Source organism: Camarhynchus parvulus, chromosome 13, assembly GCF_901933205.1.
Source record: "Camarhynchus parvulus chromosome 13, STF_HiC, whole genome shotgun sequence".
Taxonomy (NCBI): domain Eukaryota; kingdom Metazoa; phylum Chordata; class Aves; order Passeriformes; family Thraupidae; genus Camarhynchus; species Camarhynchus parvulus.
The window spans coordinates 3430259-3457254 of record NC_044583.1 but is presented as its reverse complement, the minus strand read 5'-3'; the positions used below and the strand labels follow the sequence as shown (position 1 = coordinate 3457254).

General features: G+C 59.8%; 5 protein-coding genes across 6 annotated transcripts; 2 read left to right on the top strand and 3 right to left on the bottom strand.

Annotated features, from left to right (window-relative positions):
• The first annotated feature begins 75 nt into the window (after positions 1-75).
• On the top strand, positions 76-1635 carry NDUFA2 (NADH:ubiquinone oxidoreductase subunit A2). Of its 2 annotated transcripts, none has more exons than XM_030957681.1 (3): positions 76-205; positions 295-401; positions 1439-1635. In XM_030957681.1, the coding sequence occupies exons 1-3, from the start codon at positions 102-104 to the stop codon at positions 1528-1530; spliced, it is 303 nt and encodes a 100-aa protein (XP_030813541.1). In that variant the 5' UTR covers positions 76-101; the 3' UTR covers positions 1531-1635. The 2 variants fall into 2 exon arrangements, with proteins under 2 accessions (XP_030813541.1, XP_030813540.1); XM_030957680.1 differs by having other exon boundaries at positions 295-487; positions 1439-1613.
• TMCO6 (transmembrane and coiled-coil domains 6) lies at positions 1576-8742 on the bottom strand. The gene is made up of 12 exons (XM_030957679.1): positions 8664-8742; positions 7629-7753; positions 7281-7390; positions 6989-7172; positions 6101-6205; positions 5432-5517; positions 4785-4901; positions 4019-4130; positions 3766-3931; positions 3586-3680; positions 2664-2831; positions 1576-2073 (listed from the first exon to the last, which is right to left on the bottom strand). Exons 1-12 carry the CDS (start codon positions 8740-8742, stop codon positions 1915-1917), a joined length of 1506 nt encoding a protein of 501 aa, XP_030813539.1. The 3' UTR covers positions 1576-1914.
• Positions 8743-11620: 2878 nt separating this feature from the next.
• Positions 11621-15734, top strand: CD14 (CD14 molecule). Its single transcript, XM_030957576.1, has 2 exons — positions 11621-12205; positions 13616-15734. Exons 1-2 carry the CDS (start codon positions 12193-12195, stop codon positions 14977-14979), a joined length of 1377 nt encoding a protein of 458 aa, XP_030813436.1. The 5' UTR covers positions 11621-12192; the 3' UTR covers positions 14980-15734.
• Positions 15735-23612: 7878 nt separating this feature from the next.
• On the bottom strand, positions 23613-25609 carry SLC35A4 (solute carrier family 35 member A4). Its single transcript, XM_030957277.1, is given in 2 exon segments — positions 23613-25356; positions 25359-25609. Coding segments are annotated over 2 exon segments (948 nt in total). The 5' UTR covers positions 25576-25609; the 3' UTR covers positions 23613-24625.
• A 39-nt stretch (positions 25610-25648) lies between these two features.
• LOC115908577 (SLC35A4 upstream open reading frame protein-like) lies at positions 25649-26713 on the bottom strand. Its single transcript, XM_030957278.1, has 3 exons — positions 26645-26713; positions 26442-26540; positions 25649-26295 (listed from the first exon to the last, which is right to left on the bottom strand). Exons 1-3 carry the CDS (start codon positions 26657-26659, stop codon positions 26098-26100), a joined length of 312 nt encoding a protein of 103 aa, XP_030813138.1. The 5' UTR covers positions 26660-26713; the 3' UTR covers positions 25649-26097.
• Between the last annotated feature and the right edge of the window lie 283 nt (positions 26714-26996).

Below are 26996 nucleotides of genomic sequence, written 5' to 3'. Positions count from 1 at the left end.
GCGATCACGGCGGGCGCTCGCATTGGTGGACGCGCAGCAGCGGGCGCTGCGATTGGCGGAGGGGCCGCGGTCCCGCCCCCGCTGTTGTCCGGGCAGGGAAGATGGCGGCGGTCGCTGTGAAGAGCATCGGGGGCAGGCTGGGCCTGGCGCTGAGGGAGCTCCGCATCCACCTGTGCCAGCACTCCCATAGCAGCCAGGGCGTCAGGTCAGCGCGGGGATGGGCCGGGCCGGGGCCGGGGGTGCTCCTCCAGGGGAGGAGCCAGAGGGACCCGCCGCTCCTCTTTCCCTCCGCAGGGAATTCATCGAGCAGCACTACGTGACCCTGAAGAAGGCAAATCCCGACTTCCCCATCCTGATCCGCGAGTGCTCCGGTATCCAGCCCAAGCTCTGGGCTCGGTATGGTGAGTGCTCGCCGGAAATACCACGGAATTATCAGGGCATGGTTGGGGTTGGAAGGGAGCTCAGGGACCGTCAGTATTTATGGGAGGTGCGTGGGGAAGGGACAGGCACGGGAGGACGGGGATGGGAGAATCACTGACTGGGTTAGAAGCAATTTTAAAGCTCCCCTGCTGCCATGGCTGGGACACCTTCCACCGAGCCGGCTGCTGTGGCCCTGTCCGGCCTGGGCACTGCGGGGCTGGGGCAGCCACAGCTGCTCCGGGCCAGCCCTGCCGCCCTCCAGGCAGGCAGTGCAGCTGCGGGCTGCAGCACGGCAGTGCAGGGGTTACAGCAGGAGCGTGGTGGAGAGGGAGCAGCTGCCCTCGGCACAGACTGTGGGGTCACTGCAGGGAAGGGACCCGGGGGAAGCACAGCAGGGCCCAGTGCTCAGCAGGACCTTCCCAGCCTCTGGATCTGGCTCATCTCCCACCCCCACCCCAGTCACTACACAGAAATGTGGCTGTTCCTCCTTTATTTTCACTGCCTCCTCAGTGAAACAGCAATAAAAATGCAGAAAAAGCCCCTCTGGAAAGGATTTGTTTTCCTCAAAGGTCATCTGGGCCAGAAAAAATTAATTTAGGAACCTGTTGAAAAGATGCAGTGACTCTTGAAGCACAGAGCAGGGCAGTCTCGTGTGTCTGGGTGGGACTGGCAGGGAAATGGAGCCCGGGGTCAGCCCAGGTCGGGGCAGCTGTACGAACAGGTTTCCAGGCTGCTTTCCTGAGGGGAGCACCTTGCTGGGATGAGGCTGAAGGCCACAGGGTTGCTCTTGGATGTGTGTCTGCCCAGCCAGAGCTAACAAAAGGAGAATGGGAAAGGTGTTGAGCTGATTTGAGTTCTTTCCAAGGGAATAGAGGAGAATAAGAAGGTGGAAATGATAACTTGGGCACTGTGGAGGAACACTGGGATGTGGTGATGGAGCCTGGGCTGTGACATCAGTGCCTTGCAGCAGGAAAGGACCCCACACCTGCCCCCTCTCACCCTGCCTGTTTTCCCACAGAGTTTGGGAAGGAGAAGAGCATCCCACTGAGCTACCTGAGTGTGGATGAAGTAGGCAAGGCCTTGGAGAGTGTCGTGAAAGGCCATGCATGACAACAGACAGGAAGTACACACCTGCTGGAGACTCGAGTGATTATCTTTAATGTCAAAGATGTATCTTTAATTTATCAGTTCATAAACACAATGTGCTTACCTTGAGCTTGGTGGTGGCTGAGAGCCCAAGGAATGGCTGATGCAGCCCTTCAGCCCTCCCTGGCACAGGAGAGTGTCTGCCTGGGCTGCAGCTCAGCTCTGCCCCTGCTCCACGCTCTGGGGGGCACCAGGCTGGTGGCTACTGGGTGGTGACAAGGACCAGCCCCCCATGCAGCCAGCACTGGGCACATCAGAGCCCTGAGCAGCCCTTGGGAAGCTGGGCACTGGGGTGAACAGTTTATTCCTCGCCTGGCAGTTCAGAGGAGGGAAGGGAGGGGGCAAGGCCTAGGAGGAGGCAGCCAGTGTGGCCTGGCAGGCACTGGGGGCTCCTGGGGGCTGCCTGACCATGACCAGCAGTGCCTGTGCCCGCTCCTGCAGCTCTGGGGTGCTCTGGTGCTGCTCCAGGGCCTGGTGCCCTCCTTGCCTGGTGAAATCAGCAGCAGCCTGTGTGAGAGGAGAGGCTGAGAGCTGGCTGGGTGCTGCAGCTGATCATCTCTGCCCAAGCCACCACATCCCAGGGAACAGGGCTGAAGGAATTCCCCAGAGCTGCATTCCCAATCCAGGTGAACCCTGCCATGCTGGTGGTTGGCTGGGAAGGACTTTAAAGCCCCTCTCATTCCCACCCCCTGGCACAGGCAGGGACACCTTCCACCAGGTGCTCCAAGCATCCAGCTGCTCTGGGCACCGTGAGCCAGGGCCTGCCCAGCTCACAGAGAATTCATCCCTGTGAGCTGCAGCAAGGGGAACAACCTCAGCAGGAGCAAAAGAAAACTTGGGGTAGAAACAACCTGCCCCAACACCAGTCCTTGCCAATAAGAAAGGAACTCTGCAGACACAACAAGGGCTTCCACCCACCCTGTGCCCCAGAGTGTCCCTTTGGGCAGGGGCCTGACTGCTGGGGGGTGGAGGGTGGTGTGGCAGTCCCTGAGGGCACTGTGACTCAGATGATGACAATAATCCCACTCCACAACAACAACAACCCCCACAGTAATCATTCCCCATCCCCTCTACAATCCTGCCCCCTGAGCTCTCACCTCTGGGCAGTGCAGGAAGAGGAGGTGCAGCAGCTCCAGGCACTGCCCCACAGCCTCAGGGTCGGGCAGTGTGAGCAGGGGCAGGAGCTGGGCCAGGAGGGGCTGCTGGAGCAGCCGCTGGCACTGGGACTGTCCCTTCTCTGCCATGTTACACAGCACAGTCAGGACCTGTGGGAAGGACAGGAGGGAGCAGTGAATGCCCCATGGGCACATTCCTGACAGGCTTGGGAGGGATCCCAACCACTGCCCATGCCATGGAGTTGTGGAATGGTTTGGGTTAGAAGGGACCTTAAAGCTCACCCTGCCATAGCCAGGAACACTTTCCACTATCCCAGTCTGCTCCAAGCCCCATCCCTTCTCTGGCAACCTGTGCCAGGGCCTCACCACTCTAACAGGAAAGAGTTCTTCCCAATGTCCCATCTAACCCTGCCCTCTCAGGGTGAAACCATTCCCTGTTTTGTCACTCATGTCCTTGCCCAAAGTCCCTCTCTCCACCTTTTTTCTTGCCCTGCCAGGTGCTTGCCCACCAAACCTCTGGATTTGGGAAGCCTTCTCCACACCCACCCCAAGGCACTGTTCATCCCTGTGCCAGGCAGACCCAGCCTCACCACCCACTCCTGGCAGAGTCCCCAGTCCCCTAAAGCTTTGGGGTCTTGCAAAGCAAAGGCAGGAGCATTCCCAGGCCTGCTCTGAGGTGGCCCCAAGCTAACACCTCCCTTGGGACCACTCTTACGCTGGGACAAGGCACACACAGCTGGAGTGGCTCCAGGGGAGGTGGCTGGTGACTGCCACCACAGAGACCTCCTGCCAAGCTGTCACTGCTGCCCCATCCGCCCCCCAACTCAGCACTGCCAGTGTGGGATTCATGTTCCTGAAACTCCAGCGCTCCCCCAGCACTCCCAATGCCTGGGGCAGGGTCTACCAGCACTGTGCCCATCTGGGAACATGTCAGGAGCTGCAGCAGGGCCGGCAGCAGGTCCAGGGACAGCAGAGCAGAGCAGCAGGAGGGATCATCCGCTGGGTGGGCACAGAAGGAACGTGTGAACAAAACCAGGGCAGTGCCAGCAGTGCCCAGCTGTGCCAGCAGCTGTGGGACACTGACCTGTGAGGTTGTTGAGCAGCCACAGGCACTCGTGGACGAGGAAGGGGTGCTGCTGCAGGAAGCACTGCAGGATGAGGAACAGGGCGATGAGCAGCCGTCTGTCCGGGCTCTGGCAGTCTGTCTGTGCCAGCAGGTTACTGAGACACCGCAGCACGGGGCACACCAGCTGTGACACAGGGACACAGCAGGGCTTTGGCTGAGCAGTGTCCCCCCAGCCAGCCTGAGAACAGCCTGCCCCCTGCCCACCTCTCACCAGCTCCAGGCCCTCGGGAGCCTCCTGGGGGATTTGGGCAGCCAGGTCGAGCAGCAGCGAGGTGAGCGCGGGCACGGCCCCCAGTGCCAGCAGCAGCTCGTTGTCTTGGTGCCTGCACAGGGAGGGACAGTGCAGTGCCCTGGAGCTTGGAGGGGGGAAACTGCCACATCCCCACACCAAACAGCGGGGCCTGGAAGTTCAGAGTGCTCTCCTGAACCACCACAGGGCTTATTTCATGTTGGAACAGTGACTTATTTCCTTATTTCACATTGGAATAGCAGGGTTTTTTTCCTGAGCTTATGAGAAAATTTAAAAGCCCATGAAAAACAGATTCACTGGAATTATCTGTGTGGGTCTGGGAATAACAGCCCTGACCCTTGAGTATCTACTCATTCCTTGGCTCCAGTGGCAGGCAGGGATTGCTGGCACAGCCCAGATGGGTGGCCCTGGGCCAACCCCACAAGTGTGAGGATTCAGGGAGCTTGCCTTGGGAAGGGTGGGGGACAACTCCAGGCATGGGAAAGCAATCTGGGGGCATTTCAGAGGACTAGAAACAGCCTCCTCAGGTTTATCACCCTTTACCACCCTGTAAAAGAACTCAGTGATCCTGCTCTGCAAACAGCACGTGCTCACACAGGAGAGCTGGGACACCCAGGCTGGCTGGGGAATTCTTTCCCAATCCAGATCCCCTCACAGGACCATGAGCCTTCATGCCTCTGTTTGGCTGCCCCCCGGGAACTCAAAATGAGGAGAAAACTGCATTTACCTACAAATGATGTAGTGGAGACACCAGGCAAACTCCACAGCTGCTCCCATGGCAGCCTTGAGGCCAGAGCAGACCAGCTGGAGCATGTGCTGGGGCAGAGCCGAGTCCAGGACCAGCCTGGGGACAGAGGGCACAGTTAATGGAGGCACAGGCTGGAGCACAGGTAGGACACCAACAGGGACACACAGACCCTGAGCAGGGAACTGCTGTACCCATCCTGGGGGCCACAGGGTCCAAGCACACACCTGGAAGGGACTCTGAGCCTAGGGCTGCAGCCTTGGGCTCTCCCTGTCCAAGGCAGGGCCTGGGGACACTCAGGACACTGACTGAGGTCACATTTTTGGCACTGGGGGCTGTCAAGTTGATCTTTTCCTTTGCAAGAGGAACACAGCCAGAAGTCCCTGTGAGCCTTCCCTGCTCCATGCTGGCCTTTACTGAAATACCAGAGCTGTCTGCTCAGATGAGGCTGAGGGAAAGGAGCCAAGCCCTGCTCCCTGATCTGTATCAAAACTTGCACAGTTCTGGCAGGATTGTGCCCTCAACTATGAATGTCACTGGGATGGGGAAGGCATCATGCCCCCAGTACACAAATACCACTGGAGACCCCAGGGCCTGTCCTGGTACAGGGTTCAGAGGCTCAGACTCACGGGATGATCTCTGTGGGTGCTTCCTTGGCTTGGAGGAGCTGTGAGAGGACATAGCCCACGCCTTCCAGCACTGCCTCGTGAGGGGACTGCAACAAAGAGAACAGAGCTGAGAGAGGACATAGCCCACACCTTCCAGCACTGCCTCGTGAGGGGACTGCAACAAAGAGAACAGAGCTGATCCCCCCTGGCACAGCCAGGGCCCCAGGGTGCCAACCAAACCCAGCTGAGTGGCACAGCCCCGCTGTGCTTGGAGAAGAGGGGGCACACAGGGGACCAGGAGGGACACAGGAACCTGTGACCACAGCAGAGCTGAGCTGTTCCCCTCCCCACATTCAATGGGCTTAGCCCAAATGCAGCAGACGTCCTGGTTTGAGCATTTGGACCTGCAAACCACAGCCCTGCTGGACCCAGGCCAGGCAGAGGGGGCAGCTGTGCTACAAACTGTCCCAGGCAGCCACTGGATGAGGGGATTCAGCTGGAGAAGAGCACAAGGTGCTGAGCTGAGCCCTGAGAACGAGCACAGGGAGCCCACAAGTGACCCTCAGGCTCATGGGAGCAGCTCCCTGCAGAGCTTCCCCAGAGCTGGAAGGAGGGCTGGTGACTCAGGGCTGTCAGCCAGAAAAGTCTCTCCAGGGCACAGCAGAAATGTGGCTGAGCTGTTTCACCCACCTGGATGCAGGATGCCAGCACTGGAATAATGCCCTGAGGCAGCAGTTGCTTCCTCACAGCCTCACTTTCTACTACGAGGTTCCCCAGTGTGTACAAACACAGCTCCTGCAAGGACACAGCAGAGCAGGAGGTGACCCCTGGGCAGCCAGCACAGCCCCAGGCCCCACACAGTTTGTTCTTTTTCTGGCTGAAGCTGGGATCTGATCACTCCCACTGTGGAGGTTTTTCAGGGTGACATTTCCCTGAGCCCCCTCTGGCTCTCCTGGAGCCTGCCTGTGTGCTGCACTCAAATGGGATCAGCAGTGGGGTCACTGCCCACCTCCCTCCTGAGCTCTGAGGCTGGCTGCTTCCCCATGGAGCAGCTGGAAAACCCCTGGCCATCCCACAGCTACTCCAGCTGTTGGCTCCTTCCCACATCAAGCTGCACAGCGCATTCTATCTACTCTTATCCTACTCTTACCCTTTCTTTCTTTTCCTTATATATTTTCTTAAGTGACATCTTTGTACTTTTATATTGTGTCATTTCTACAGATAACAACCAAAATGCTTACATACCTATAAACCTACCATATATATATATATTTTTTTAATACACATATATGTACACAAACATGGGTCACTCAGTGTGGTTCCACTCTACTCCAACCCAAGGGATCTGTGATGAACAAGAACTCAGTTACCCCAGCTCAGGGCAGGTTGTAACACCTGGGCAGTGGGAACAGTCCTGCTCCAGGGGTAAGGCTGTGATGCCAAAAGATTTTTGCCTCCAGAGGCTTCCAGAGGGCCCTTCCTCAGCAGCTCCCATGTGAGCCACGTGTGACCAGAAGAGATCAACACCAAGCACACCAAAGAACTCCCAGGTGGGAATGGATCTCACATGGACCTCACCGTGAGCTCCAGGCTGTGTCCCGACAGGTAGGTGAGCAGGTAGGAGGTGACAGGCAGGCACGCCTCAGCCACAGCAGGGACACTGGAGTGGGACAGCTCGTGCAGACAGCGCGCAGCCTCCAGCTGCAGCTCGGCCAGGCTGCTGGTGAAGAGCCCGGTGAGTGTCCGGATGCTGCCATCCAACCTGGGGACCCAAAGGCTGCTGTCACCTCCCAGCTCAGCCACCCAAGCACAGGGACACAGGGCCCTGGAGACATGCCCCTGATAAGAGACACAGCAGGCCTGGGCTGACCTGACAAACTTCTGCTGAGTGTCCTCGTTCTGCAGAGCCCAGCGCAGGCGGCCGAGCCATCGCTTCCTGTCCTCAGAACCCCTCTGCACACCCCTGAGCAGCTCCAGAACCTGCCACGGAATTCAGATGTGGGTGAGCTCCCAGCACTGCCAGCATTAAGATTTCACCCCATTAATCCTCGAGGCAAAGGAGCCCAGGGCATAAAGGTGGGCACAAGGAGCCTTAACTGTGCCTGGCAGTGACCCAGAACCATTCCCAAACCCAGCCCTGCTCAAACTCCTTCACATGCTGAGTCTGGGGAAGACCCCCCAGGACCCCCATTGCCACGGGTAACGTCAGGTTCTTCACCTCTTCCTCTGAGAGCGGGTCTGGCACACCATCTGCTCCATCCTGTGTCCCCTCCTGGGCGGCGCTGTCCTCCCGCAGGAGCCGCTTGCTGACCAGCTGCTCCTGCCGCCGGGCCCTGCGGAGAGCTGCAGGGCACGGCACAGTCACACCTGCCCTGCCCGGGCAGGACGCTCCTCCAGCCCCCCAAGGGCATCACTCCTCCCTTAATCCAGGGAGGAGCTGCCCATTCCTCCCTGGGCAAGCCTGGAAGGGATGCACGGGCAGGGCTGCGGGTGGGGCACACAAAGTGTGAAACCACTGCTGGGATAAGGGCCAGCTGGAGGGACCTGAGGCAGGATTTCACACAGGATCAGAAAATCATTAAAGTTGGGAAAGACGTGCAAGATCATCAACTCCAGCCTTCAACTGAACACCACCACGGCCACTAAGCCATACCCCAAGTGCCCTATCTATTTGGTTTTGGAAAACACTTCCAGGAATGGTGACTCCACCTGTTCTAATGCCTGACCAACCTTCTGATGAAGAAATTTTCCTTAATATCCAACCTAAACCTGCCCTGGCCCAGCCTGAGGCCATTCCCTCTCCTCCTGTCCCTGTTCCCTGGGGCAGAGCCCGATCCCCCCGGCTGTCCCCTCCTGGCAGGAGCTGTGCAGAGCCACAAGGGTCCCCCGAGCCTCCTTTGCTCCAGGCTGAGACCTTGGAAAACCCAAACAGTGCGGGGGCTGTGGGAGAAACGGGGAATTCACGGCAGAAACAGGGAATTCGTGGAAGAAACGGGGAATTCGTGGAAGAAACGGGGGAATTCATGGAAGAAACGGGGGATTCATGGAAGAAACGGGGGATTCGTGGCAGAAAGCCCAAGGGTTAAAGCCCGAAGCTGTAAAACGCTTCCCCGAGCGGGCAGCGGCGCCGCTCACCCGGCGCATCCCGCGGGACGGGGATGGGATGGGGATGGCAAGGGCTGAGCTGGGGGGTCCCTCCCACCCCCGGGGGACCCCGCACACCCCCGGCTGTGCCCGCTGTGCCCGGCCGGACCTGCCTCTCGCTCCCGCCGCCGCGCCCGCAGCTCCTCCGCGCTGTGGCCGCCGCGCCGGGCCCGCCGCCGGCCCCACATGGCGGAGCGGGGAGAGGAGGAGGAGCAGGACGAGGAAAAGGAGGAGGAAAAGGCCGTCCTGGGGCCGTCCTGGGGCGGTCCCGGGGCGGGGAAAGCGCGATCCTGCCCCCTCTTCCCAAGCGGAGCGTGCAGCCCGCTCCGGGCATGGGCGGCTGTGCCACGGAGGGGTAGGATGGGTGGTGGTTGTGCTGAGGGCAAAAAAAGCCCTCAAAGGTTCACCAGAAATGCGGAACAAGGCGGGTCCCTGCCCAGGGACCGAGGGCAGAGCAGTTCCCCAGCGAGGTGTTTGGGGAATTTGCAACTGGAGGGCAGAAATTGAAGGTGCCAGCCCGGGCAGAGCTGGGGCCTCGTCTGACGGGGCCAGGAGGAGAGCTCAGAGGGCAGCTGGCGCTTTTCCATCATCACTCAGCAGCAGTTTCATGGAATTCCAGACCCTTTTGGATAGAGACCTTAAAAGCTCATCCAGTTCCAACCCCTCCACCATGGGCAGGGACACCTTCCATTATCCCAGGGTACTCCAAGCCCTGTCCAGCCTGGCCTGGGACACCTCCAGGGATGGGGCATCCACAGCTTCTCTGGGCACCCTGTGCCAGGGCCTTCCCACCCTCACAGGAAGAATTCCTTCCCAATATCCCATCCATCCCTGCCCTCTGGCAGTGGGAAGCCATTCCCTGTGTCCTGTCTCTCCAGGCCCTAATCCCAAATCCCTCTGCTGGAGCCCCTTTAGGCCCTGGCAGGGCCTCTGAGGTCTCCCCTGAGCCTCCTCCAGCAGCTCCATGTCCTTCCTGTGCTGAGGAATTCCGTGTAACGCAAGGATGTAGGAGAGGAATCACGGAATTGCTGAGCACCTCTGCACAGGAGTCCCAGAGAGCGAGGGACCCCAGCCCAGCTGTAGAGCCACATTACCTACAGCAAACTGGGAGTTGCATTGTCCGGCCCTGCAGTTTCATTGTTGGAACCCTGGATGGTGAGAATTTTAAACTTTCTGTGCTGAAAGGCACAGACCCTTAGGAGAACACTGCATTTGACCTGGGGCTGTGGAGAGGGCTTCCAAAATTTATTAATAGCGCTGGGATTATGGGTGTGTAGTTGGTTAGAAGTGTGGTCTCACAGGGCAAAAAACTTAGATTTGGGGTTTTAATATATGGTGATAAATGGGAGCCAAGATGGAGAATTTGGGGTGTGGGTTAGTTGTTTTTTGCACCTTCTTCTTCCTTCTTCTTCATGAATCTGGGTGCTTTTCTCTAATTGGATGAAGGATGTCCTCATTGTGGGTTTTGGGTGATCATAATTCGGTTAAAAGCATAAATAATATAAATGTCAGCTGTTTATTGGGTAATTGGGACTTAAATAGCCTTGAACAGACACCATTGTAGCTCACTTTCCTGACTTGTTAGAGAGAGCTCGCATCTCATGAGTTTGTAATAGATAAGGATAATAAACTTCAGAGTGAGACTTCAAAAACAACATCCCCTGAGTTTTATTCACCCTGACCTTGGAGCAAGAAAGAGCCGGAAATTCCAACATTTCCTTACTTTTCTGAAGCCCTTTCTGAATCCAACATAGGCAGAGAAATCTCTGGGAAAGAAAAAATTCCTGACAGATCATGGAATCACAGAACCTTTTAGGCTGGAAAAGATCTCCAAGATCATCAAGTCCAAGCTTTGATCACCACCTTGTCTCAGAGCACTCAGTGCCACATCCAGCATTTCTGGAGCATTTCTGGAGCATTTCTGGAGCACTTCTGGCTCCTTCTGGTGCAGGAGTGCCCTGTGCAGCTCTGGATACTCAAACAATGGATGGGAATCGTGTCATCCCCATCCTTCATGGAACACAGGCCCCTGGGCATGGTCTGGGTGAGAAATACCTACTCACTCCTCATAGTTTAGGAGGGTTTATTAAACCTTATCAAAAATACAACAGAAGACTGAAGAAAGAAAAAAGGTTACAGCGCTGGGAGCAAAAGATTTTCCTCGCCATGTGCTCAGCCCTCTCACAATGGAGGTTTTCCCTTTTAACCCTTTAACCCCTCCCAAAGTTCTGTCCATCAACCCCTTCTTCACTGTCCAGTGGTGGAGATCTCTTCCTCAAATCTTGATTGAGGTCAGATGTCACCACAATGACAAGCCAGCCCTCCCAGATGTCCCAACCCCGGCTGTCCCTTGATAACCACGCAAGGGGGTACAACATAACTACAAATCTATAAACTTTTCTTAACCTAAATACATGATATTTGTCCATTAACTGTGAGAGCCAATCATGGCATTACTCATCTATCACAGTCTGGGTGCCAGGTGTGACAGTCCTGTCCCTTCTGCATTGCCTGCAGGGTGCCCAGCACCTGGGGAGCCCTGAGGTGTCACAGACACGTTTTATGGAAAATCCTTTCCTTAGGATCTTTTCTCCTGAGAAGCTGAGAGGCCTCAGAAAAATGGTTATCTGCTGCTGTGGAATGCAACAGGTGCATCTGTGATTGGTCTCATGTGGTTGTTGCTAATTAATGGCCAATCACAGTCCAGCTGGCTCGGCCTGTCTCGGTCTGTCACAAGATTTTATTATCATTCCTTTCTATTCCTTGCTAGCCTTCTGATGAAATAATTTCTTCTATTCTTTAGTGTAGTTTTAATATATCATTTTCTTTTAATATGATATATATATCATAAAATAATAAATCAGTCTTCTGAAACATGGAGTCCAGATTCTCGTCTCTTCCCTCATCCTGGGACCCCTGCGAACACCATCACACTGAGGCACAGCAACACCAGAGCATCTGTAAGGGCCGGTCCCGACGATGCATTTGGGGAACCTTGGCCACGCTCTGTTCCCTCCCCCTCCCTAGGAAAGCCAGCGGCGCCGGCGCTCCGGCCGCAGGGAAGCCGAGCAGAAGTGCCTCGGGTGGCTCTGTCCTCTCAGGAAGCCACTGAGGGAGCGAGGGCTGTGCCCGGGAGCCGGGCTCGAGTGGTCTGCCAGCCCCGGCCCGGGCAGTGGAACACAGCTGCACACACCTGGACACAGCTGGAGCACAGCTGGAGCACAGCTGCACACACCTGGAGACGGCTGGAGCACAGCTGAACACAGCCGGAGCACAGCTGGAGCACACCTGGACACAGCCGGAGCAGCGAGGGCTCCCCCGGCGGGGCCCGGGCAGCAGCAGCGGTGCCGGACGGGGCTGAGCTGAGCTGAGCTGAGCTGAGCTGAGCTGAGCTGAGCTGAGCTGAGCTGAGCCGAGCGCTCGGAGCCTTTGGCGGCTTCCGCGCGGGGTTTGGCAGCGGCTGGAGGAAGGAGCGGAGCAAGGAAGCGTTGGGGTGTGATCTGGCCGTGAGTCACCGCACAGACACACGGACACACGGACACACGGACACACAGACCCGGCCCGGCGCTGCTGCCCGCGGCGAGGGGCGCTGCTGCAGGTGCGGGCAGAGCGGCGGGGCAGGGCGCTGCGGCCCCGGCATGGCACGGACAGGTAGGGACAGCTCCGGCCTGGGGGGGCTCTGGGATGTGGCCAAGGAAAGCTGTGCCTGGTCAGGGCTGGTGCCGGCGACAGAACTGCTCGGAGCTGGAGGCTGGGCTGGGGACCCCCAAAAACTCCCTTTGGGCTGAGTCAGCATATGTTTAGGAGCCTTTAATCTTTGCTTGCTGCTTCTTTTGCAAATCTGGTGATCAGGGATCAGACTGTGTCAGCTGACCGGCGTCTGGCGCTGGCAGGGATGTGTTCACACCTTCAGGGGTCATTTTCTAGCACCCCTCTGGGGGCTGGGGATGAATCAAATTGCTGGGTGAGAAAGGAGAAAACATGAAGCCGCCTGTTGCAATTTCCTGCCCCAGATTACAGAGGAACAAACAGAGCTGGGGCTCTCCCTGGTCACGCTGATACATCTGGCTTTGCTGTCTGCAACTCCGCATTTGTAGTTCCTGCAGGCATTTCCTGCTCGGTCAGGAGCGGGAGCCTGGAGCGAGGCAGGGCAGGCAGAGCCTCGGGAGGCTCCCTGGGCGGGCAGGGTGGCACAGGTGGCACAGGTGGCACAGGTGCATTCCTGGCGTTTGGCTGCTGGCCTGAGCGCTGTCCCAGCCGTGGCTCAGTGGCCAGGCGGGAGCAGGAGGGACGAGGGCAGTGCCCCGTCCCCAAGGGGTGGCTCTGCAGGGCTCAGCCTGCCCCAGCCACCCCTCCAGTCTGGGCCTGTAAGAGCTGAAATGAGGGATGTGGGACTCCAGGTGTCTCTTCAAAATGCAGTTTATTCTATTTAAGAGGTTACAGCAGTCCAGGGTCGTGGGTGACAGAGCTGTGCCCACAGCTGTCAGCTCCAGCTGCAGGCAGGCCTGGACACCCTTTGGTTTTGGTTACATTGCATTATAGACTTTTCTTTGCTTAGCATTTAATACAGTAGAGCCAATCTATACCTTAACTTTTACCTATAGCCTATCATAACTACTATAATTTCATATTTATGTTACTATTCTCCAATCACTAAAAGTTAGTACATTACAGTTTAAGCTAGAAGTTGTTCTTCAGTTTTCTTGCAGTGGAAAATTCTGAGACCTTTTTTCTCCTTGCAACTTTGCTGCCTTGTTTGCCTGTGCTATTTTTCTGCTTGGTAAAAACATCTTCTTGTTTGAGGTGGGTTTATCCTTTGCTCTAAGCCATAAAAACCCCTTCTAACTAACTTTGCCTCCTTAGTTATCCAGTAAGACTGGCTCAGCAATTATTTTCTTCTATATCAAAATTTGCTTCCATCTCTGTTCTTTCATCAGATTCTACATTTAAAAATCTTTCTGCTAAGCACACATATCTGTGAGACTTTCTTGTCAAACTTTCATCCTTCCCAACATGGGGCACAGTGCTCCCCTCAGCTGCCATTCACCGTTTCTCCTCCAGTTTTCAGGCTGTTCACCATGAGCGTGGCTGTGCTCCTGTTGCTGGGGCTGCAGGTGGCTGCAGAGGGCAGGAGGAACAGATGTTTCTTCAACCGCACCCAGGAGATCTGTGTGTGCTACAACCTGTCCGAGGAGACGGCTGGCAGCATCATCCAGTGCCTGCCAGCTCCTGTGGTGGAGTTCTGGGGTGGGGATCTGCAGAAATACGCAGACTTCCCCATCGGGGACCTGGATGACTCCATCATTGACACTCTGGGCTCCCTTATCATCCAGAAAATCATTATTGGAAATGTCCTGGTACCTGAGGTGCTCCTGGCCCGTGTGCTGAGGTTCTTCTCCTACACCCACGTGCGGGAGCTGGCCTTTGACAGCTGCATTTTCCAGGGCACGGGCGACTGGAGTGACATGGATGGGCAGGACTTGCCCATCCTGTCCCTGAGCTTCCACAACGTGACCTGTGCCCCTCTGACGGGCCATGAGCCGGCCTTCTCCAGCCTGGGCAGGTGGCTGGGGACCCTGGAGCAGCTGGCTGTCACCAGCTCCCGTGTCACCAGCCTGCCCTGTGCCATCGGGAGGCTGCTCAGAGCCCTGCACTCCCTGAGCCTGGCACACAACAGCCTCGGGGACGGGAGCCTGGCCCCTGCCTTCTGCCAGGGAGCTTTCCCTCAGCTCCAGCAGCTCAGTCTGCACCACAACAACCTCAGCTCCTACCAGGGTGTGTGTGAGGGCGTGGGGCTGCTGCCACAGCTCCAGCACCTGGATCTCAGCTACAACGAGCTTAGGGCAGAACCATCCTCCTCCTGCCAGTGGCCACCATCCCTCCTGCACTTCAACCTGTCCAACACTGGCTTGGATGAAGTGCCAGCCCCGCTGCCTCCCCACCTCCAGGTGCTGGACATGAGCCACAACCACCTCCACGCTGTAGACATCTCCCTCAGCTCCATGAGGAAACTCTTCCTGAACCAAAACCTGCTGCAGGCCGTGCCCTCCATCAGGAATTACCCCATGCTGGACACCCTCCACCTGGACAACAACTCCATTTCGGAGCTGCCCAGGGCTGAGGTGAAGCTCCTGGGGCGCCTGCAGGACGTGGCTGTGGCTGGGAACCCCTTCAGCTGCTCCTGCTCCGGGGCCGGGGGGCTGCAGGCGCTGGCAGCCATGGGGCACCTGGGCCAGGGCTGGCCCGGGGACTACAGGTGCCACTCCCCAGAGCAGTACCAGGGCTGGCAGGTGGCACAGGTGCCCGTGTCCGTGCTGCACTGTGACCCTGCCGCCGTGGTGGCCCCGCTCTGCGTGGCCCTGGCCCTGCTGGCTGGGGCTGGGGCCATGTGTCTGGCCAGGAGCAGGTCCTGCCGCAGAGCCTGACGGGCACCGAGACCCTGCCCGGCAGTGCTGTGCCCAGAGGGGCTCCTGGGCAGGCCCTCAGCTCCTGTTCTGCTCTTGCTGCCCCACAGGGGCTCCTGGGCAGGCCCTCAGCTCCTGTTCTGCTCTTGCTGCCCCACAGGGGCTCCTGGGCAGGCCCTCAGCTCCTGTTCTGCTGAGGGGCTGAGGGGCTCCCTGGTGGAGCAGAGCTGTCCATGGGGTTTTCCTGCTGTGCCTCTGTCATAGCAGAGCCCCTGCATGGGGAATAATGAACGTTGACTCCATGATTGCAGAAGGCTGATCAATCACTTTATTCTTCTGTATGAAACTACACTAGTAAGAAAAACCCCATTGCCCTTGCAGACAGTCTGATACAGCTTTGGTCTAACTGGTCAATTAACCCAAACACCATCACCAGTGGCCAATTAAGGATTGGTAAACAACCTCCGTAACACGTTCCACATGTGCAAAACAACAGGTGCAGCAAGTGGAGATAAGGATTGTTTCTTATCTTTTTTCTGAGCTTTCTCACAGCTTCCTAGGAAAATCCTGAGAGAGCTGTGTCTGTCTGTGTTCAGGGAGCTGTGTCTGTCTGTGTTCACAGGATATGTGATTAGCACATGCCTGTGCCCAGCAGGTCCTGGGGCACCCCTCACCTCAGTCCTGTGCCATCTCCCACTGGGGATGTCCCTGTGGCCAAGTCCAGCTCCCCAAGCCCAGCACGCCCCCCTGTCCCTGCCATGTCACCTGGCCTGGACAAGCTCAGCTCCATCAGATCTCACTGGCAGCACTCAGGCGTCCCCAGCCCTGCTGGGCTCTGCTGGTGCCTGCCCTGAGCTCCCCACACATTTCAGCCCCTCCAGTCCAGGCATCCTTGGAGCCTCCATGGCCCCTGGGCTGATCTTCCCTCTCCTCACCCTGAATGTCAGGTTTGGCAGGATGCTGCTTGGCTGCTCTCATGCCTAAGGGAAAAACCAAAAACCCATGAAAACCAGGAAAATGACTAAATTAAACACCCTGTGCACAAATGCTAATGGGCTGGAGCAGCTCCTTACACCTCGACCTGAAGCACTGGAGGATGGGTCCAAGTGGGACCTTGAGGAGGTGCAACCAGAAGCTTTTTAAGTGATTAAAAAGGAAATTAATTTGTTCTGGGTTATTCAGAGAATCTCTCATAGTAAGGAGAAAATGGATTATTGGGATGCAGGACTGGGGAGTATTCAAAGGAAAGGGGTGGGTGGGGAAGGGACAGGCTTGGGGAAAAGGGGATGGGGGAGAATCATAGAATCACAGGGCAGTTTCAGTTGAAAGGAACCTTAAAGCTCATCTCATTCCCACCCCCTGCCATGGCAGGGACACCTCCCACTGTCCCAGGCTGCTCCAAGCCCTGTCCAACCTGGCCTTGGGCACTGCCAGGGATCCAGGGGCAGCCACAGCTGCTCTGGGCACCCTGAGCCAGGGCCTGCCCACCCTCCCAGGGAGGAATTCCTTCCCAATATCCCATCCAGCCCTGCCTCTGGCAGTGGGAAGCCATCCCCCCTGTCCTGTCACTCTGTGTCCTGGGGCTGGTGGCAGGCAGTGCTCACCTGGCCAGCCCTGCTCCTCTCCCCAGGGCCCGTCCTGCCTCTGCATTAAACCCTGTGCCTGGGTGTTCCCTGTGTCCCTCCCTGTCTCTGTTTGGGCACAGGTACACCTGACCTGAGGGCAAACACAGCCTGGGCTGCCTGGGGGTGGGGGAAGCACCAAGGCTGGAGCTGGGGAGCTCCTGAACAGGGCAGGGGGTCCAGGTGTGGGTCGGGAGGGACTCAGGGTGTGCCCTGCCCGGGTGGAGGGGCTGTGGGGCTGTGCCAGCAGCGCTGGGCAGCCCCAGGGAGGATGGGCAGTGCCCTGGGCTGTGGGAGGCTGGGCAGTGCCCTGGGCAGCCCCAGGGAGGATGGGCAGTGCCCTGGGCTGTGGGAGGCTGGGCAGTGCCCTGGGCTGGATGGGCAGTGCCCCTGGGGGGGGCTGGCAGGGCCCTGTTGGGAGGAAGGGCAGTGCCCTGGGCTGTGAGGCTGGTGTTGCCCTAACCCAGGGTGCATAAGCAACAGGGTGTCCCTGCACCTGGGGAGTGCTGGGCTGGCTGGACATGGAACAGGGAGCAGCAGCTGCTGCTGATGGATGAGAAACAGAAATCAATCTCTGTCTCCTGAATCCTGGGCTTTGCTGTGCCTTGGGAGCACCGACATGGGGACAGCTGCCTGGACAGGGCCAGACCCTGCCCCAGAGCAGGAGGGGGTGTGTGACCCTTCCCACCAGTGCTGGGGAGGCTCACAGGACCCTCCAAGTGCTCTTGGAGTCCCAGCCTGGGCTCCCCTCTGGAGCAGGGCTTTCCCCCAGCATTATCCCACTGTGGCTGTGCCCAGCCAAGGGCAGGGGAACCCCTCCCAGCCCTGTGCCCTGCTCTGACCCAGGGCTCCACCCTGCCTAGGGGTTTCCTTCTGGCCTCCTGCAACTCCCCAAGCCCCAGCATGTCCCTGCTGTCCCTGCCATGTGAGCTGCCTGCTGCTGATGGAGCCCCCAGTGCTGCTCCATCTGTGCCCAGCTGGCATCAGGCTCACACCCGAGGCACAGCTGAGGGACTTTTGGGGGGCAGGGGCGTTGGTCTCACAGGGCAGAGGGACTCGTGTGCATCTGCTCCTCCTGCTCCTGCCCACAGCAGGGCAGGGGCTGCCCTGGGCCCTCTCTCCTGGTGCCCACCTGTGGTGGTGTTCACAGGGGTCTTAGGATGAGAGAAGAGATGAGGATCTGATTCCATGTTTCAGAAGGTTTGATTTATTATTTTATTATATATATTATATTAAAACTATACTAATAGAATAGAAGAAAGGATCTCATCAGAAGGCTGGCTAAGAATAGAAAAGGAATGAAATGATAACAAAGGTTTGTGTCTCAGACAGAGAGTCCAAGCCAGCTGACTGTGATTGGCCATTAATTAGAAACAACCACACGAAACCAATCACAGATGCACCTATTGCATTCCACAGCAGCAAATAATCATTGTTTACATTTTGTTCCTGAGGCCTCTCAGCTTCTCAGGAGGAAAAATCCTAAGGAAAGGATTTTTCAGAAAATATCATAGCTACACCCACCATCTGCACTGTGGGGACCCTCAGCGCTGGCATTTCCTTCTGTGCTCCCTTGCTATGGCTGCTCTCCAGTGGTTCTGTGCTTTGTGGTCACTTGGGACACCCTGTATGGCAGCCCAGGGTCCCTCATGTCCCAGGCATGGCTGAGATGTCCCTCTTGGAGCTGGGAGCACCCCAGTGGTGTGAGTGGCACCACCTGCCCTCTGTGGCCCCGCTGATCCTTGGCCAGCAGGCTCAGCCCTGCAGCAGGGTGTCTCCAGGCTGGCTCTGGCTCTGGCTCTGCCCACATCCATCAATAATGCAGGAGAACCAGATGCCCAGGTAACCCCATCCCTGCCCTGGCCAGGCAGCAGCTCAGGGGCTCTGCTGCCACACTGCCCATGGAGCAGGTGAGTGCTGTGCTGGGGCACAGCCCAGCTTGGCTTGCAGGGATCTGCCAGGGGTCTCCTCCAGCTCCTGCTGCTGCTGAGTGTGTGGCTCCTTCCCCCTCTGTGCCTGCAGGCTGAGCAGGATGTCAGCGTGCGAGCAGCCCTGGGACTGCAGCAGGCAGCAGGTAGAGCTCAGGGCACCCCAGAGCCCTCAGCTGGACACCAGGGAACAGGGGACAGGCTGGCATCACGGCTGTGGTGGCACTGGGACACCAGGGAACAAGGGACAGGCTGGCATCACGGCTGTGGTGGCACTGGGACACCAGGGAACAAGGGGACAGGCTGGCACCACGGCTGTGCTGGCACTGGGACCAAGCTGGTGTGGGCAGTGCTGACCGGCACAGGGTGTCCTCCCCATCCTGGTGGCTCCGAGTCATCCTGGGAGGGCTCAGGAATGGGGTGAAGCTCTGGGATGTGGCTTCAGGTGCAGGGGGGGAGGACAGGGCTGGGATGGGGGGTGACCCCCCACACCATGCCACCCTCGGTGTTTGCAGGGCCAGGACAAAGCTGGCTGGATGGCAGCAAGGATGCCCTACAGCTCCTGCTGGCTGGGAAGGAGCCCCAGGTGAGAGCTGCAGGCAGGGACAGCTGGGGTACCAGGGTCCCTGGGGCACCAGGAGGGAGCAGGGCTCTGTGCCACCCCCTGGGACACCCCTGATGGGAGCTGAGGCCCTGGGCTGACCCTGCCCTACCCCCCTATGGGCCCCTCCCTTGTAGGGACTCCTGGGGGCTCCTGGGGGAGGGGAGGGGGTCTCTCCTCAGCCCTGCCCATGCCAGGCCCTCTGTGCCACCCCTGCCATCTCCATCCCAGCGTGCCCAGTCCCTCTGCCCTGCCCTGGTCATGCTGGCATAGGGGAAAGCTGAGCATTATCCCTCTCCTCACACCAGCAGAGCTCCCTGACTGTCGATGGGGTTTTCCACATGGATGCAGGACAGGTACCCCGAGCCCCAGGTCCTCCCTGAACCCCAACCCCAGCCACATGGGCCATGCCATGCTGTGCCATGCTGTGCCATGCTGGCTGTGCCATGCTGTGCCATGCTGGATATGTCTCTCCTACAGGAGAAGGTCCTGGATCTGGCAAGGCCCCAGCTGGCCCTGGTTCCCCTTGGCTACAGCGTGTCCCTGCTGCTGTGGGACCCCCATGGCCCTGGGACACAGCTGCCCTTCCAGAGTGTCATCTGGCAGGTGAGGGCACAAGGGACAGCTGGCAGGGAGAGGGGACAGCACAATGTGCAGTGCTGGGCTCCTGGGTCACCCAGCAGAGCCCAGTCCCAACAGGGCAGGGCTGGGATCCAGCCATGGGTCTGGGAACCAGCAGCTCCCATCTGGTCCACAGGTGATTGACACCGTCTTCCAGGAACTGGAGGCCTTGGGGGATGACACTCAGAGCCTGCAGATGGTCAGCCTGGTCCAGGTAGAGCAGGAGCAGGGCAGGATGGCCTGGCATGAGGGTCCCATTCCCTCTCTGCCACTGCCCAGCCCCTGCTGTGCCATGAGCACATCTTGCCCTGTGCTGGCACGCAGTCCCCCTCATTCAGAGGGTGACCAGGGACTGGAGACCTTTGGATCCCAGGTGTTCTCACCTCTTTCCAGGACATTCCAGATGTGGGAAGCCTTAGCTGCCCACAGAGCACCTCCTGGGCTCCAGCAGCATGGTGGGACCAGATCACCCTCTAACCCCTTCCTGCTCCCACCACAGCTGGGCTCTCCAGGCCAGTCACTGCTCCAGTGTGGCCTTGAGTGGCACAGGAGTGATGCCAGCTCCTGCCCCTGGGCTGGCTCCTGCCCTTTGGCTCTGGGATGCTGCCAGGGCCTGATAAGCTCCACACAGGGCTCGGGTGTTCCCAGGGCTCTGCCCTTCCCTGGTGCCAGGGATGGGAAAGCTGGGAGTTACCCCAAAATGAGCTTCCTCAACCCTCACCTGTGCATGGCCACAAGCAGTCTGGGCCCCTGGTGAGTGTGGGGTGCCAGCAGCCCCTTTTCCTGCCCCTGCCTGATGCAGCCCCCTCATTCCAGGTCAGCAGCCAGGACAAAGCCTGGGACCTGCTCTGTCCCGACGGCCGAGCCCTGCAGGTGGTGGATGTGGCACCCCTGGGCCTGTAGGTACCTGATGCCCCAGGGCTGAGCATGGCTCCTGGGGGTGGTACCCCACCATCAGGGTGGGCTGGGCAGGGAGCATGGTGCCCAGCCTCAGCATGGCAGGGTGTTCCTCAGTGAGTCCAGGGCATGGGTGTGACCCTCCTCACTTGGTCCTGTCTCCCTCTGCTTCCAGGATGGTGGAGGAGGTGACAGAAGTGGCTGTGCCCGATGCCCAGGCTGCCATCAGTGCCTATGCCAGGGGGCTGGGTGCCCTCCCAGCCCTGTTCCAGGGGTGTGCTCAGCATTCCCTCACAGACAGGCACTCCGCTGTGCAGGGGTGAGGGATTTGGCCCAGATCCCACAGGTTGGGAGGGGCTGGGCCATGGGGTGCTGGGCCGGCTCTGCTGCAGCCCCAGTCCCACAGCAGCCCCTCCCTCTCCCCAGGGCTGGCAGCCTCTTCACTCTCACCGTGGAGCGGGAGCTGGGGGGTGGCAGGCGCCAGCGCTCGGCCCTCAGGATCCTGCAGGCCCCAGGGGCCAGCGGGCCCTGCCCCAGGCTGTACGTACAGGGCTGAGCTCTGCTCCCCCTCCAGCACTCCCTGTGCCTGCTGAGGGCCAGGGAATTCCATCCCTGCAGGTGAAGCAGGAGGGACACCCCAGTGGGAGCCGTGGCTGGGGGCCAAGGGGGTGTCACTGCTCCTTGGGGATGTGGGCTTGGGGATACGTGGGGCCAACACATCCTTGGGTCCCTGCCTGGCCTGGTAAGAGCCAGCCCTCTCCTGGGGTGTCCCCTCACATGCAGGGAGTGCAGGGAACCTGGAGCTGTCTGCCTGCCCTGGATCGTGGAGCGGCTGCTGGAGGGGAACAGCCTGACCTTCCTGCTGCTGTGTGTGTCACTGCCAGGTAGCCCCTGGGACTAGGACACACTCTGGGTGCCCCCTCCCTGAGGATTCCCCCCATCCTGCCCCACACCTGGCACTCAGTCCCTGCTGCTGCCCGGGGAGGGGACACCTGCAGTCACTGGAAGCTGGACACAGCTCCATTCATCTCCATGGCACCCCCTGTGCTGGGGGCCCCCATGGCCCCTGCCCAGGGCTTGCTGTTCTCCCAGACACCTCCAGAGAGGAGATCCTGGGAGCTCTGGGACTGGCTGAGAGGGTGAAGGGGCTGGCCAAGACCATCTCTGCCACACTCTGGGACCCTGAGGAGGAGATTGCGGCGCGCCGCAGGGAGATCCGAGGGCTGCGCATGGAACTGCTGGCTGGGCCTGGCCACCCTGAGCAGAGGAGAGCTGTGGCCCAGCTGAGGAGAGCCCTGAGGGAGCTGCAGGTGGGGAATGCCCCTGGATCCACGGGACTGGCATGGCCCTCGTTCACTGGGCTGGGTAAGGTGCAGGCTCCTCACCCATCCTGGTGTCAAGGCCCTTGTCCAGCACTGAGGGCAGGGCTGAAGCTGCCCCAGGGGAGAGATGTGTCCATGGAGCCATGCCAGGCCTGGAGCTCTGAAACACCCCAATAAGTTCCTCTTTTCCAGGTGCTGAAGTGTCAAAGGTGGGAGAAAAAGCAGGCAGTGGCCAAGGTGCTCGGGACAAGTGAGATGCACCAGCCCAGCGCTGAGGTAGGCAGAGATCAGGCCAGGCCCCCTCACCCAGGGACAGTCTGGTGCAGGAAAAGCCCTGAATCCCAGCTCTGTCCCTGTAATGTCTCCTTCTCTGACAGGAGCAGGTCTCTGCAGGGAATACAGCTCCAGGCCAGCAGCCTGGGACCCAGACACCCCTGGAGCCAGCAGAGCCGGAGCGTGGGGCCAGGCGCGCATCCCGCAAATGGGTGGAGGACATGTGGGCACAGAGCATGGCTGGACACGGTGGGAAGGGCCTCACTCTCCACCTGAACGTCCTTCTTCAGCCCCCCATGTCACACTCATCCTCCTCCCCTGTCCCCATACTGCAGGACAGGCTGACAGCAGAAGCCAGGGAGGGGACAGCCGAGCTCTGGCCAGCGCAGGGCAGGGGCTGCTGGAGGAGCCATCCCAGAGCAAGGTGTCACAGCCACGGCCATGGCCTGGGTGTGACAGTGTGAGTGGGAGCCTGCAGGGTCCCTGCCCAGGGCCAGCTCTGCTGCCAGCACTGGCTCCTGGTGCCACCCGAGCCCCTCTGCTCTCCTGCAGGCAGGGAGCCGGTGCCAGCCGTGCCCATCCCTGGAGGTGCAGCGGGCCCTGGCCAGGGCACAGCGGCAGCGGCTGCGGGCTCAGCACTGCCGGCAGCGCCAGCGAGAGCTCGGGGCCGGCTCTGCGCCGGCCCGGGAGCACAGCGGGGAGGTGAGCACAGGCAGAGCCCAGCACTGCGAGCTCCTGCCTCTCCTCCCCTGGCACTGCTCTGCCAAGCGCAGCCCAAGGGAGCAGGCACACCCCGGAGCTGCCCTGACCGTGTCCCTGTCCCCGCAGTGGGACACAGAGCGCTGGCAGCGGGAGGTGACCGCACTGGGCCTGAGCCTGGAGGCAGCGCTGCGGGAGCGGGAGGCGGCCGAGTGGGAGCTGGAGGCTCTGCTGCTCAATCACCAGCAGGAGATGCAGGGCTGCAGACAGCACCTGCTGCAGGTGGGCAGGCAGGGCTGGGGACACCTCTCCCGGCTGTGCAGGGCTGTGCAGGGCTGTGCCAGACCGGCCCGGGCATCCCCAGGTGCTCCGGGACCAGCAGCGCCTGGCGGAGGAGCAGCGGGCGGCCCTGGAGCGCCGGCACCGGGAGCTGCTGCAGGAGGCGCTGCGGGAACTCGCCGAGCACAACCAGCGCCTGCGGGACACCCCACGGGCAGGCACAGCCGATGGCCCCTCACAGACCCCCTGAGGCACCGCCGGGGCGTGGGGACAGCTGGCCTGGCAGCACTGGGTCCCTGCACCGAGCCACCTGCCATGCCAGGAGACTGGGCAGCCCCAGGCACAGGAGTTATCCCAAGCCTCTGGCTGTGCTCCCGAGGGAAAACCTGCTCTGTGCTGGGAAGCTGCCTGTGGGAGCACAGCTCAGCCTGCTGGGAGGGATGCCAGCCCCACTGGAGCCACAGAATAAAGTGGGTGCCCCTCAGGCGTGAGTGTTGTCAGGCTCAGACACACCCCTGGTCCCCAAATCTGCCCCAAGAGGCACAGCCATCCCTCAGGGTGGGCAGACACAGGACAGACACATGGATGCTGTTGAACTGCAGCTTTAATACCCTGGGTAGCCTCTGCCTGCCAGAGACTTGGTACAAATTTGGGGGGCATCCCCCTTTTGGGGAGCAGGTGAAGGTTCCCACATGCCCCAGTCCCTGGCAGCTCTGCAGACAGTGCCAGGAAGGGGAAACGGGGCCTGAGGACAGCAGGGCTCCAGGCAGGGCCAGCCTGGAAAAACGTGGAGGTGGGAGAGGCCCAGGGAAGCAGCACCAGGAATGGCAGGGATCAAGCAGCATCCATGGGAGCTGAAACAGCACCAGTCCCATGCTGGGCTGGCAGGAGGCACTGCCAGGGCACTCCCCAGGCCACTGTGGTGTGGGGAAGCAGCTTGAGGACAAGGGACACAGAGTCCCAGAATCATTTATGTGGGAAAAGACCTCTGGGATCACGGAGTCAAACCTGTAACTGAACATCACCCTGTCACCTAGACCATGGCATTCAGTGCCATGCCCAGTCCTTAAACACCTCCAGTGATGGTGACTGCACCACCTTGCTGGGCAGCCCCTGCCAATATTTCATCACCCCTTCTGTGAAGAAATCACTCCTAAGGTCCAACCTGAGCCTCCCCTGGCACATCTTGAGACTATGAGACATGCACAAGGGGTTCAGGACCCCCCTAAGGCTGGGCATGCCTGATCTGGAATGGGAACCTGGCTGGACTGGAGCAGGGCAGTTTCCCTGTGGAAGCAGGGGCAGGGTGCTCTCCCCCGCAGCATTCCTTGGGGTATCCTTGGAGCTGTGCAGGCTCCCACCAGGAATGATTCCAGCCCTGAGGAAGGGCTGGGGCTGCCCAGATACGTGGGAGGAAGGCAGTGACTACGTGACTCCATAGTACAGGTGCACAGCCAGGCCAATGCATGCCACGGCCACGAAGAAAAGGAGGGTGAGCTGCAGGTTGAAGAGGGCAACAGAGAGGAGAGCATTGACCAGGATGGAGCAGGAGATGATGAAGAGCCTGGTGATGTTGCTGCTGTGCTTCATCACCACGGACATGATGAGGCCATTCAGAGCCTGACTGAGCACGACCAGCAGCACCCACGGGGAGAAGCCCTCCAGGAACCCGCCCTCCATGCCAGTCCACACAGAGCCCATCAGGTTGAGCAGCACCCCAAAGAAGTAGAGGAAGATGTTCTGCAGGCCGAGGGGCAGCGCCTGGCTTTTCAGGATGGCTTCGGTGTAGACAGCAGAGAGGCCGGAGATGAGGCAGTACACGGAGAGCAGCAGCAGCCCCACGGGGGTGACGTGCAGGCGCGTCCCTGGGGTGTCCCCGTGTCCCCGCAGCCCCCCGCAGCTGTAGGTGACACCGGCGGCCAGCAGCAGCAGCAGGGCCAGCCAGCGGCGCAGGCCCAGGCGCCGCCGCAGCAGGAGGCTGTAGAGCAGCGCCGTGCTGACGATCTTCAGGTTACTGAGCACCTGGAAGGTGCTGGGGTCCATGAAGAGCTGCATGTGCACCACCAGGTTGTTGTTGGCAGCGTAGAGCAGGGCGGAGAGGGCGAAGGGCGCGGCGTGACGCCAGGACAGCGCCGCCGGCAGCGGCTCCCACGCGGCCCCGGCAGCAGCGACAGCACCGACAGCAACAGCTTGGTCAGCTCCACCAGCACCACCACGGACGTGGAACTGAAAGGGATGGCCCCGTCCACCTTGCACAGGGTCAGGAGCGGGGCGTGGGAGCCGTAGATGGCCACAGAGAGCAGCAGCATCAGTGCCCACAGCCCCCTGTGGAGCAGCCTGTTGGCAGAGCCAGCAGCGTTCCCAAACACCTCCATCTCGGGTGAGAGCCAGCAGTGAGCTGCTGTCAGCAGAGAGGGCACACAGACTCTCACCCTGCAACACGGAAGAGACCAAATACCAAGAATTTAATGAGCCTGATTCAAGCAGGATGTTCCCTGCAACACTGGTGATGCAGCAGGTGAGCAGGGTGCTGTCTCTGGTTAGGAGGAGAACTACAAGCCTTCCTGAGAAGCCACACAAAGCACATTGCCAGGGCACACAGGTGACCAGGCACAGCAGCCCCTCAGTTCACAGGGAAAGGTAAGGGGAAAAGGCAGCTGGCAGCCCCTCAGTGCTCTCAAGCTGCTGTGGGTTAGTGCAGTGATCACTGCTGCCATGATGCCCAACAAACAGCCATCACCAGCCCCCTGACGTGTGGCAGTGGTGTGGTTCAAAACCCTTTTCCAGGGAAAAGAAGGGTGCAGGTTATGTGCCTCCCAGAGCCCTAGGGGTGCTCTGTGCCTGCTACCTAAGGAGCACGGTTCCTGCAGTCCCTGCTGCCTCCGGCCTCCTCCTCGCTAGTCCCGACCTTTTTTCAGTGAATTCACATAGTCCCGAATCGTCTTCTCAACGTTGGGCACGGCATAGTTCTGGGCGGCATAAATCCCGGTGCAGGTGCCGGCCACGAAGCCCAGGACGGCGGAGAAGCGGAGCTTGGCCACCAGGTATCCCGCCAGGAAACCTTTGAGCAAGGGCGATGCCAGCAGCGATCCGTCCTGAGGGGAGAGCGCAGTGAGGCGGCATCGGGGAGGGGGCGACACAGGACATATCCCAGGGGTGAGTTTTTACCCTGGGATTTGTTTTTCCCCCCACCAGTCCCGCTCAGAGGTGGCGGTGGGCCCGCCCTCAGCCCGCACGTTACCTGCCCCACGCCGGCCTGCACCTCGTCCTCCACCCTGCGCTGCAGGCTCTCCAGCTGCCCCTTCAGGAAGGCGAGGTCCTTCAGCTTAGGCAGCGAGTCCTGCGGGAGACACGGAGGTGATTCCCGCCCCCGTCCCGCGGGAGGAAGCGGCGCGGCCTCCCCGCAGCCCCGGCGGCCCCTCAGCCCCGGCCCTGCCCGCTCACCTTATCGTCCGCCATCTTGGCGCCGCCACCGCCCGCCGCTGATTGGCTGGCGAGGGGCCACGTGATACCTCCGCCGCTGATTGGTTGTCATGGGGCAGCGACTCCTCCCGCGCGCCCCTTCCCGCCACGGAGGTGGCACCCGGCGCTGATTGGCTGGAGCGGAGTCACGTGACAGCGCCCTGCTCCCTCACGCCGCCCGGTCGGCGCCATCTTGAGGGGGCGGTGTTGGCTCTTGAGGCGCGGCCTGGCCTGGGAGCGGTACCGGCTTCACACCGGCCCCGCCGGGCACCGGCACCTCGGGGCCAGGCTGACAGAGCTCATGGCCGCCCCTCAGCGCCGTCAGGGCTTCCAG